General features: G+C 37.5%; 1 protein-coding gene across 5 annotated transcripts in view; it reads left to right on the top strand.

The window, feature by feature from the left end:
- The window catches only part of trio, a 200,595-nt gene that overhangs the window by 117,785 nt on the left and 69,493 nt on the right, over positions 1–13,317 (top strand). For all 5 annotated transcript variants that reach the window (XM_053768430.1, XM_053768428.1, XM_053768429.1 and 2 more), the window contains one exon: positions 8,198–8,447. In XM_053768430.1, the coding sequence (XP_053624405.1) occupies positions 8,198–8,447 (250 nt within the window). The remainder of the gene's footprint in view (positions 1–8,197; positions 8,448–13,317) is intronic.

The following is a 13,317-nucleotide window of genomic DNA, read 5'->3' as shown; positions in this document are numbered from 1 at the left end:
TTCCAAACTAAAATCGAACATTAACATTGCCCTAGCACAGTCATTATTTATTGACATTTGGAATGGTCCTATTCTAGGGCGGGACTACACGCCTGCGTCTCACTGCGAACAATTTCGACGACACCCCGCACTAAACACTCACGAGCAGTCACGATTGAAGGGAACAGCTATAACGTGGCGGATTTATAGGTCCTTACAAGCTTAATGACATGTTGGGTACTTACCGTGAACGCCGGTACTAGGCACACAATATTCTCTTCCAAATTAATAAGAAGCGTGCTGGGCCTATAACCTCATATTTTTTATGTAGTGTATGTTCAGATAATGGTCTGAACATATGTCATACTCGTACGTACGTTTATTTTAAATAAGCATTCGAGCTTCCGACATTTGTGATCTTCATGAGCTTGATGTCGTATGAGGCGACTCAGGGTTACAAAGCCTTGGGAGCTATAATGCCATAATAGCATTCTCGTGGAGGATTGATGTCAGGCTGACGGCCGGTTGCAAAACACGCGAATTTAATAGAAATATTCTATGGAAAGTTTAAGATATTTTCATATAAAAGTCATCATTGATTGTATTCATTTTATCATTCCAAATTCTATGTTTACACTTGTACGTATTTGTTGCCAGTTTAGAATAGAATGTAATGCTATTAAGAACTTATTACAGTCTAGGTCTAGACATAAGTACTTCTTTCTTTCACCATTCTTTCAATACAAAGTTTTCATGTTATTATTCTCCATCGCTGGCATCTTAAGTTTTTGCACATTGCCGAGTGAAGTTGCGCGTCCTCTCGATTGGTTAGGGTTGCCAAATGGAAGATATTAGTCCTTAGACAAAGCTGGTTTCTCCGTTAAAAAATATATTTTCCTTTTTATTTTCAATTTAGCACATGTATGGATATACAGCACTTATTAAACTGGGAAATATATAGTGTACTCATTTAGTTGTGACTCATATGAGCTTCGCTGTCGCAGTGTGATTGACACAAACGATTTCCCTTTATTATTAACGAAATTTATACTCTTTATGTCTCGATATTTGAGAAGATCTCTCGGTTTACTAATCTCTTCTATTAACCTACAAACCCTGAAATCTCTGGATATAAATTGAGACATGGCAACCCTGCATGTGTCATATACTGAGTCGTAAAAAGTATACGAATCGCACTCAATTCGAGGAGGCAGTGTCTGTCTGCGCCGATTGTTTCGCACATTTATCGGCGAATTGCGAATCTTTACGTGACGCTTGTTAGCGATGTAAGTTGATTTTCCTTATTTCGGTTTAATATGCAGTTTAGTAGCTTCCGCTCGGTAACGATCGCTGTGCAGATGCATCGACTGGATACTGACGGCCTTCATAAACCACAATGCCGTCATAGAAGCATAATAGGCTGGAACTCGGTATGGAACTTTGGAAGCAAAGTCTTCTCAAGAAAGCTTTATAAGGATATCTTAATTACGTGTAAAGCGTACAAATTTTGTTCAGATTTAAAATTAGTTATTAGGCCTAATTTCTGAATAAATGATTTGATTTTGATTTTGATTTTGAGTTGTGAAAACAAGTTGCGCCCCGAAGCCGCCGTGGGTATTTCTGGATAAAAATACTAGTGTTTGTGATTGTATGCTACTCTATATGCTGTTCCGGGTTGCATTCTACTCTAGAACCGAATTCATTGCACGCACTCGCTATTACCGCGCTTTAGAGGTTGATGGAGGGTAACTTGATGTGCTGTTGATAGTACGTAGATTGACCACGACCTCAGTCTTGACAGGCATACACTACGCATATTTACTTAGATAGATATAAATATAGTTGCCCCGTCCATGGCATCCTCAATTTAGGCGATGTTGGTGTGTGCGATCGATGCCCGGCTGATAAGGCGATCTTTCACTGATAACGCAGTAATAGCGACCACTGTTATTCTAATGCCCTTTTATCACTAGCGCCCCGCCCTATTTCCGACCAGATGATCCTGCTTTTAACATAAAAAGTGAAATAAAATGTAAATGTTCGACTGACATAGGACAATTTGTGCAGGAAGCAAGGAATTTGTCGTCGTATATTAGTTTGTCGAAAAACATTCTGTATAACCTGTGCATCCCACAGGCAAAATGGTTCGTCCCACCAAATGGTCTAGTCACAGCATCGGGATCAAAGCCATATAAATTAGTTCGCGAGGAAGACTAAACTAATGTCATCAAAGGCCTTACGTGAGCGATAAGTACGGCAAGGTATCCGACGCGGCGCGACGCTAATTAATTATCAAATATTAGTGTTTACTTGTGACCGTTGTTGTCGTCGCGATCACTCATACTCAACTTAGAATCGACAGTGCCGCGCGCGATCAATTGCTTGCCCTGGACGCTCCAAATTATGAGTTGTCCGCATTGTGATAAAACGATGCGACACGACGTGAATTTATCAAATGTACGAATGTATAATTATAGTGCTTAGTGTTCTGTATAGTATTTGTAGGACGCAGCTATATACGTCCTTAAATTATATATTTCCGTGTCGCGTCGCATCGCGCAGCTTTGTCACAATCAGAGCGCGGGGTAAGTTTCGATGTTTTTCGACAGGAGTGTAGGTATCGCGTCCCGCAAAACAATTTCAACATTGTATCGACTAGATTTGGATCACGGAAATGAGAACATGTGGCTTCAAAGGACGCAATCTATATATTTTTACCGGTGCTTCTTTCCGGTGCCAATTTTAGTGAAGCTTTTATTAAGTTTGCACCGCGCTCCGGGAATTGAATTGCGCGATTTTACATGGTTTATCTGTCTATATTAAAATTAATAGATATATAGATAGATTTCAGACGAATCCATCACAATTCCATCGTGTTAATCCATGCGGCCCAATTTTGTTATCTGGAGAATGAAGACAGTTCGAATACGTGCATGAGCACAATTCCAAAGATCCGGTTTTGACAAGTATTAGCCGGCTACATTCAAATAGTTATCCGACAATACGTCTAAATCTAGAATGTTCGACTGATATGAAGGCATTCGAGTCGTCCGCATAGCACATGGAGCTTCTATCTGCCGCATTTCCTAACATGGCTTATACAGCTTCGATATGTCGTATTTCAAAACGTGGTATCGCTGGCGCTCGCCTCAGGATTCACACGTTGAACCTGTATTATACTGTCAACGTGGACACCTTAATCCAGATGGCCACTTGGAAATGTGTATTAAGTTGAATGACAAATAACGTTTGAACTTTGCCCAATATAATAAAACACGCCCAGGAAGTTCATGGGAATAGTAAACTGATTTTTTGATTGTGCTTGAAATGAGAGAAAGATATTGATTGAAAGCATTCAGTATTCTCATTTATAGAATCCACACCGAATTACTACGTGGCCGCAATAATACAATTTCATTTTTGGTCAAGCGTGTAAGAAGTGGTTACCAACACAACGTTCACTCAGTTAATTTAAATCTAAATAAAAACAAAATGAACGAACGAAATATAATGAATGTATATACCCTCGGAGCAAGCTGTGTCGGCACTGCTGCTTAACCGAACAGTCCGATGCACTAAGCGGCTTGTCAATAAAGCATTCCTGGATTTATTCGAACGGAATGCCAACAGATTTCTACACTATACTCTGAATAAAATCTATTTTCCACGTTCATGTGGATCATATCCATAGAATTGTGGATATATTTTTGATTCAATTTACGCAGTGATTTGTTTATACAAAACAGACAAATCGTACTATAGATCGATAGCAAGTTTGAGACTTATGAAGATGATATGTCTATCTTTATTAAGATATGTTAAAAAATATAGATTCTTACTAAAGATAGACAAGCGTTACTACACCTAGGACATTCTGAATAATTTTATTTCCTATCTTGATCTGTCGGGGATTGTACCGAGGATCTCCACCATCATCCAGAGCGTGGCAGTCCGGCATTATGACCATTACACCGAAAAGAAAAAGAAAAATATTTCAGTTCCATTGTGAACTTACCTTAGAAACATTTGTGATTCATTTTAAAATACCTAAAAAAAGATTTTCTTTAGAAAAGCTCGCGTCAAGCTTTAGTAATGGCCGGTGTGTTTTGTAACGACAATATAAATGCGTCCGGGCCGCGGCATAATGACCTCTATCAATAAATTAGGCACCGTGACGCGCCAAAACAAATGCGAATCTATTTGTACGTACTTCCCAACTAACTACTGTAGTTGTTTTTTATAAATAAACCAGCAACAAAAGGGGAAAACTCACGTGAATTATTTTTAGAACCTCTACCGAATAACTTTCCTATTTTTTGCACATTTGTTGTGCGACGGCACAAACATCTATTTGTATACGTAGGTCTTCTATTTGTATATATAGATACGTAGGTATATATATAGATTTCCTGCATGCTAGTAGAAGCATGCAAGAAATCTCACGTAAATTGCCTAAGTTGTTAAACTTACTTTTTAATCTACAATTCTATTACTTTATTAGAAATAGCAAAAAGATAGTTTGAAAGTCAACTTTTACATAAAACGATAAAAATACGTGATATAATAATTGGCAAATAGAGTAGCGCGGTTCCTTCCGCCGCCCATGTGTGCAGGAGGGGTGGTTTTCTTTGAGCCACGGCCCCGGGGTCGGAAACGATGGGCGCCCGACGCACAATTAGATCGCCGCTGATGACAGTAGCTTTGCATTGAAGAACGCTGCACGCTTTTTATGATCAACTACATTTTATTTGTCGATGTGACTTAAACGGTGTTTTCTAAAATTGATCAGTTTTATTAATTACGAGATTTACTGTTTTTTCCGGACTCATTAAAGTATATTAGGAATGCTTTTTGACTTCAAATTCGTGACGTCACGTCTGATTTGAATAGATAGAGGCCAATATATATAAATAGCCAATTCATGTAATAGACGAGAGTATTATTGTAACTCCGTGGTTTCATTCGTATTCACATCCTTACAGGATGACGAAACACTACAAGCCAATAATCGTTTTAATTACAGTCGTTAAGTAGACAACGCGCGCTCCATAGTCAAGGAGTTACTCTAACTTAGAACTTACGAGACACGAAGCTCCTATTTTTCGTTACTATTACAATTTAATGACTTGTTAAAACTTAACCGTATGTAGTAACTCTGATAAGTAATAAAATCATTGCATATTGGTAACACCTCAAAGTAACTGCAGTTTTATTGATACGCAAATAAAACTCTTATAATCAAACTTCCTTAAAAAAATTTGAGCCGTGGCCCGAACTGATACTATTAATAAATTAATATACAAGTACATGCATAATATTTATATGTATAGGCCTTAAGAGGCTTATTGTAACGTATCGTTCTATAAGTATTTCTATCGGAATAGCGGAATAGTCCAGAGTAGAAATAGTTGGGAGTACATTCTTTGTCCCGAATCCTTTCTTATGTAGACACGAGCGAATTACAAATTCTATTTATAAAGCATTTCCCATCCGGCATCGAATTCCAAAACAACCCCGACTAAGATTGATCAGACAGTCGACGCACATCAATCAACGCAAATTCATTGCATACTCACCACTATCACCGCAGCGTACAAGTCAACGTAAGACACGTTGATATGTCGACTGTACGTAGAGGAACGCCCTGCGGGCACCAACTTCGAAAGAGAATGTATTCGCGCCGGCAAAATGCGCCATCACTCAATTTACGCCAATATTTTTCTGTTTGTTTTTGCCCTTTTAACATTATTAAAGTCCATACATTTTCATTAGGTCTTGACATAAAACTTGGGACATGCTCTCTTAGAAAACTATGCGAGTTGCCGATTGGGACGTTGATAGATCTCTTTTCGTTAGTTTATTTGAATATTTTGAAGAGATTTAAAACAAATAAGATGGAGTCAGGTGAGGCCAAACCGATATCATCAATCTCAAATAGTTGTACCGACTAGTTCTTAATAAAACTAAATTCAAGAAGACGAAGAAGGTCTCGTCACACACAAACGCGGCTCCGCGGCGACTTACAGTAATTAATTGACAAACGGGAAAACATAGTCTTATTACTTAGAAGTTCCCAAAGGACCGGACTCCGGGCGGCGTCTCGTTCGTTCCAACTTCCAGTAAATAAACTTTTCTTATGGCCATTCTGTTTAGACCTCTTACCAGGTTATTTGCCTCCAGACTTTAAAAACTAATTATCAATTAGGTACCTATCAGACGTCTGTAGAGCGCTTCCTAAGTATTTGATTAAATGCATAAATTGATTCTTTTATTGGAGCTCACGACGATGAGAATAAAGAATATTAGAATATAGGAATTTCTTTGGCGCAGAATATCAGGATTCATTTAATTAAACGTCCTTTGCAGGCATTTTTGATCAGAGCTTGTTAGAACTTCACTACTAATATTTATTTTTTAAGCCGGCGGCGTTCCGCTCGTCACCGCTTGCTCTCTGAACTCTGCTGATGGACGAACTCTCTCTAATTACATACATTACAGTACATTTTTGTAACTAGGACCTAATTAGTTTTTTACTAAAATGTCATTTTTGACACAAGCTTTCATTGTTGTCGGAGAGATCTTATTGCATTTAATGTGTGAAAATAATAATTTCCTTGTAGCATAAACGCTCCTCAACGGTTTAGAGGAGCGTTTATGGGTGCACCATCAGGTCAAGCCTATCATAATGATGCATGTCATCCAAACTAAACATGTGTACAAAATTTCAGCTCAGTCGGTTGAACATATCTTCTTCAAAATTGATTTGCAAGATTTCTCCCGAAACATATAGACATAGTTACATTGCAAGTGAAATAAAAACTTGTAAAAAATACTGCTTAGGCTGGAGATATACATTAAAATGTGTATTTCTGCCTTTATTATCTCCAAAACCTGGTTTGAAGCAAAGCGGCGTGATGCGAGGTGTGAAAAGTTTGACGAAAATGTCTGTATCGCCGAAATTCTAGTGCAAAACGAGAAATTGAACTTCATCTTCTTAGCGCGTCGACTCGACAAATCATATAAATTGAACTAAGGCGGGAAACGATGCGAATAAAATAAAATAAATGCGATAAAATAAAGATTTTTCTTTGATTCTTTTTTTAGAAGGGAAAATCGCGCTGTGAGGCCGCGGGCTCAGTCTACATAGAAATATAATTAATTTGTAAAGCCACAAACACACACGTAAAATAAAAACAAAAATGGATGCACGCTAAAGGAGCACAAATACAATAGCGGATGTGTGTGCTGCAGTTTATACAGGCCACGACTCAGCCAAGTTATTACTCCAAGACCAATACAATAGGACGTATTGGTGTGAACGTTTTGATAATTTCCCGTCGCGTCGCATCGCGCCGCACTTTCTCAATGAGGACAACCTATAAGACAAATGATTTAATACCGTGTCGGTCTAGACCTCCAGGGGTGATTTAATTCTATGTACCTACATTGTTTTCGCTAAGGAGCTTACACTTGATCTAACTTCGCGCCTTTCATTAACAGGCGCTGAGTATTTGAAGCGTCCAAATGCTCTTACATGCAAATGTTCCCGTACAATAATATCATTAATCCCTGCCAATAGTTCGCTAACTATTGAGCTTTACAGGACTTTAATGGCTGTCCGTAACGATGTTGCTTTAAGGGCTCAATGTGCATAAATGCAGCCACCTGAATTTTAGAAAAAGGTCTACATACAAACCATCTACTATTTGCGAGATTGTGCGGTTCACCCTATTTGGTGTGGTGACCACACCAAACTATTTCGACAAGTAAATAACGACATCATTTGTCTTATTGACCTTGGATAAGGTTACATTCGTCCTGAGTCGCAATTCTTACTTCCATATTAAAATAATAAACGCGGAAGTCTGCTAAAGAACTGGTGCAACGTCCTATATATTTTTTTTATTTAAGATGTCCTAAGGAAGTCACATAACATCTGAAACAGTTATGCTTAAATTGACCACGTTACATTTACAATATCAAGGGACTGTTTTAACACTTTTTGATAAAATATTGTAATCAGACAGATAAAACTTACCTAATTAACTACTAAATTATTCTGCTAGATAATTTTACCAGATTTGTCCGACCATTTAGCCATCCAACAATTGTGAAACATACATGTTTAATGCTATTTATCAGATACTTTATCAGCAAGTAGAGAAACAGGGCCTTAGCATCATTACATTAGTTATTTTATTATTCAATTTGTCACCAGGCGGGTCCAGAAATGACATGGGTGGTGTCCGAGCATACGGCGTCCGCCGCCGGCGAGCTGTCGGTCAGCAAGGGGCAGCAGGTGGAAGTGGTGGAGCCCTGGGCCGGGCGGGCTGACTGGTGGGTGGTGCGCGTGCCCGGGGAGCCCCCGGCCGAGGGCGCGGTGCCCGCGGCCGTGTTGAAGCCCCAGCCGCAGCAGAAGACTTCGCCATCTAGGAGGCCGTTGAGCCAGCCCTGCGAGGAGGCTTTAGGTGAGTCCGAACCAACTAATAATATTTAATGTAATGACTAATGACGAAAATATTCCTTATCCGCGGCTCTTGGATCCTACCCTTTTCCATACGTCCTTTCTTTCTTTCCGTTAGCATTCTTTCTTCTGGTTTACAAAATGATTGCGATGCGTAACGATACTAACCCATAATGCGTATCGGATATATATTTGATACAGTAATACAATTTTACACTATATAATTAGTGCTGCAAACTTGCGTATTTTTTTCACAGCAAGGAAACTATTTAGTCTGTGCCCAACAGTGTCACGCCTTGTGCGTCATGTCGTAAACTCTACGGTCTTTATTCCAAATTGCGTCTAACTTTGGGATGTCGGCTAATCAATACCAGTATTCTAAATTTTATTTTCCGGCGGCTGGTTGCCTTGGTTTATTTTTTCACCGGCCACGTACAATATTAGAGACCGCGCCCTTTGCCCCGCGCCCCCTCACCCCTAAAGGATAAGGGCCAGCTCTGCTGGGGATATCGGAAAATGTCTCGTTATCTTACTGGTTTTATAAAGAAGATCGGTTTAGTTCCGATGTGGTCAAAGGCAATGCTTTAAACAAGGTACATTTGTGCTACCTAACTGGCAATCGTTTGTGAATAACTACATATTATGAAAACTTACCAGTAGATCTTTAAAACTAATTGCTCAAAGGAATAGATATGATGTGTGAATCCTGGGGAAGGTTGTAGGTGTAATTTATTATGGTTTTACCCGAGCGAAGCCCGGACGGGCCGTTATTTGAATATAAAAGAGGTCGCAAGAGATGGTGAAAAAGTAAGCGCGCACTTATTAGATTTTTCAATAGTCCCAGTAACTGAATCATCGCCGGAAAAATACTCGTAAAAGAATTGTTAAAGAAAATAAAAAACATATTTAGAAATGATGGAACATCTAACATTGGTCGCATCATACGTCCGGAAAAAAGAACTTTGGAAATTCTTATAGCCAGTAGGATTACGTTCTCGCAATATTAGTGCTAGCACCACTGCGGTCATAATGTGTTTAATAATAATAATGCAAGTATCTTATTCATAATGCCTGTTTGGATTTTTCTATTATATTATTACACATGTATATTTATAAATGTATTTTTACCCGAAATGTGGCCAGAGTGATTTTTAAAAAGCTGATAATGATAATTCGTCAGCTTTTTAAACTGATGAATTATCATTCATCATCGACTGACGAAATTTTATTTTTAAGAGATATGAGTGAATCTTTTACGAAATAACTATTATGAGAAATTACATACATTTAACAAATTGAAATTAATATATTTTACCCCTGGGGGACATTTTCAATATAACGATTTGTCAACAAGTCTCTCAGAAAACTAGCCAGACCGTTTTATAAAAGCGATTTCGTTTATTTAATTTCATATCGAAACTGCGACGCACAATATCCCCTTTGAAGTGGTCCGTGCGAGTATTTATATTTTGGGGAACCACACACATTACACTTGTTTGTCGAACACAAGGATCGTCATAACACATTAAATACCACCGATTTCACCAGTTAATTAGTTTTCGCTGTCAAAGGACGCAGTGAATAGACTGGCCGGACGTAAAGCCTGCGGGGCGCTTTCTCGGTAATATTTTCGAATATCTTTTTTAAAATCCTTGCTTTCATCGCATAATGAGGCCCGAGGCTCTGAATGTATCAGACACAGATTAAATTTCAATCTAAAAGAAAATCTGCCATGATAATTAGTGAGAGAGCTCGAAATAATGTAGTCCCGTGGAATTTATAATAGTAATTAGTAGAAGTGTCGGAGACACGTTGGCTTGATGCTTACTCGTAACAAAAGCTGCTGCTCTCCAGGATTATTTTATGTTTGAAGTTTTATGACTGAAAATTTATTCTTAGTTTAAGTAATGTTTTGACGTCAATAAATGATGTGTATATCACGCTAAATTGAATAAAGCATATTTAAGTTTTTTTAAAATTGTATTGAGAGCGATACGATCACTTTTCATTCAACCAAAATTTCAATTGTTTTATATAATGTTAGTGCATACAATAATTTACCATTGTCTTGTTTTAGCAAGCATCCACGCAAAACATTATCTCACGCATCTCATTGTCAGTACACAGTTACTTCTATATTACTTCTATTTTTAGAAATTTCGAACCATTGTTTGAATTATAATTGAGTGACGGACACTGATAGGGGTTGTTTCGAACTGAAACAATGATGTCTACGATCTGCCTCTATAGCAGAATCTGTTCACTATCCATTGTCCTCATTTTGTTAACGGTTAAGATTATTAGATACCTTGGTGTGGTTTTAAAAAAGAAATCCTGAATGTGTGACTTAGGCAAACCAATACATGTTTTTGGGTGCGATAGTGTTTGTATCTGTATCTTATTTGATAAATAAATAAAAGAAAAAAATCGCCTGTGTCACACTGAGTCATAAAATGGCGTAGCAGCGAGTCCGCACTATTATTTGCATAGGTATTATTTTTTGGTTAATTTAGTTAATTATGTCATACATCCGTACTGTATATATTCCATCCAAGTCCGTATTATAAATCCATTCCATTGCAATCAACGAAAATTATTTAAGTTTTCAAATTAAAATTTATTTGAAACTAATATTAGAGTATCATAACTAAATTCTGTAGCATTTGTCGTAGACACCTACACCTTCTCGTAGACGATAACGTCGTAGCTACAGGCGTAGTACTTTGCTACGCCGTAGCTAACCAACTAACCATGGTAGCAAATCAAGAATTTGTTATGACTCCCGCCAATCTAATGTTACACTAATACTTAGTATAAAGTTTTATATTCTCCTCAATAGTATGTAGTTTGATGACAACGTGGGACACAAGTTTTGCGAAAATAAAAAAAGACCTACAAACAGATATTTTTTTATGAAATCTGTTCAGATTACTCTCCACCAGCCTCTATACAAAGTTCCATGCGCCTGAACCAGTTTTGGAAACAATATTTCTAGTCCGCCGCAGATACCTCCTCAGCCTGTTCAAACGATGATAGCGCATTTTTCGCCGACGAAAATTGTATCCCCTAGAGCAGTTATTTTTTTATTTTCGAAAATAAAAAGTCAGAGCTATTAGCTGGGTGACCCAGGAGTTCCAAAGGTCCAGGAAACCCCTCGTTTTGAGCGCGTTATTTTTCCCCGTTAATTGTAAAAAAAAAAATTAAAACTTCGCAAAATTTTGTCATTTTTGGAAATAAACATATTTAATCATATCAAAATTCATTGAAGACAAGACCTATGATTTATTTTATTGTTAGCCTGTTGAAGAATCCCGTGACGTGACTGCTGGAAAAAGCGCCCCTTCATTTTCCACAAACCTGTATCTGTACTATTTCTTTTTCGTGGTCTCCCTTTGCGCCACCCGCCTCTAGACGGGCTCGTTTTAAAAATATGAAACTACGAAATCAATATTGCACAAAAATTTGCGTTATTCCAATGTCATTGCGAAAGAATATTGAGCAATTCTGCACTTTGATGGTAGTGGAAACCAATGCAAGAGATACGATGAATGGCATGTCAGTTATAACTTGACCCGGCTGTCTGGCTTACGTACACACAGATTCCATTAAAATTGGAAGGGGAATTTGCGACGCAAAATGAAATATTTCAATAAAGCGAATCACCCACCGAGTTATTTAAATCGCCGTCTCGACTATTCGTTATTAACATCCCTTTAACAAAATCTACGAAAATATTCCTAAAATCCGCTCAAAAACTTGTTTCAATTAATTTACGGACACGGTATTAATTTTGTAAATCCGCATTTCCAAACGGAATATTAAATAAATTATTGAATACACAATTATAAGCCGTCGCGTCGTTACAGAAATAGTACTTTCAGTCGCCAATTTTAAGATTTAATTAAAACGCTGATGTACTTGACCTCACGTTAACTAAATTAATTGCAAAGTCGCCACTATTACAACCGTGACATAACACTTATGGTTGACTGTTCTTCTTCTTCTTCTTAGCGTGTCGACTCGGCTAAACATTTCGTTGACTGAACTGTCAATGTACATTAATTTCGAAAAATTATTTTATTATAGCTGTTTTTTCACAGCTTCGCCCGCGAAACATTATCGGGTGCGTTTCACCTCCTCTACTCCATCGGGTATCTAAGGGGTAGAAATTAAAAAAAAAAAAATTAACCCATGTCTGAACTCGGGTCTTTTAACTATCAATGCATGTAAAATTTAATCAAAATGAGGGGTTTAACTGTGAAAGCGTGACAGATTTTTACATTTATAACATTAGCATGGAGTTCAGCTCTCGTTAAATTTCAATATGACCTGACACTGGCACAATGATTACATTTTGATATTTTCCTTGTTATTATATAAATTATCATATTCAACATGTTGTTACTGTGTTGTTTACAGCGAGTGGATTACTAATGTTTAATAAATAGGTTCTAGCAAGAGACAATTCAAATAATATGCTCATTTAGGTTATATTTTATTTTTCATCAATAGACGTCAAGTATAAACTCAAAAATTCGACATAAGATGATAAACATCACTTATTGACATCAAAAAATTACTTAACACTAAGTCTACCGCCGACTTCTAAAGCGCTGGCGAAAAAGAAACGGCGCAAAAAACTTCACCGCAGCCTTTTCTCCAAGGATATTAATTAACATTTATATGTGTATCTTATGTTTTTTTTTTATTTCACATATAAAGAACAAATATATATAGTACATAATATAAGAACACTGACAAAAACCACAGAGGTTTGTCCACAGTGAGCATCAACGTCAGCAGTAGTATAAAATATTTTGTATTAATCACTTAACAGTAATATAGGAACCACGTACGTAGACCATTTTAAACAA

This window comes from Plodia interpunctella, chromosome Z, assembly GCF_027563975.2.
Source record: "Plodia interpunctella isolate USDA-ARS_2022_Savannah chromosome Z, ilPloInte3.2, whole genome shotgun sequence".
In the NCBI taxonomy this organism is placed as follows: Eukaryota; Metazoa; Arthropoda; class Insecta; order Lepidoptera; family Pyralidae; genus Plodia; species Plodia interpunctella.
This window is presented reverse-complemented; position numbering and strand designations above follow the sequence as displayed.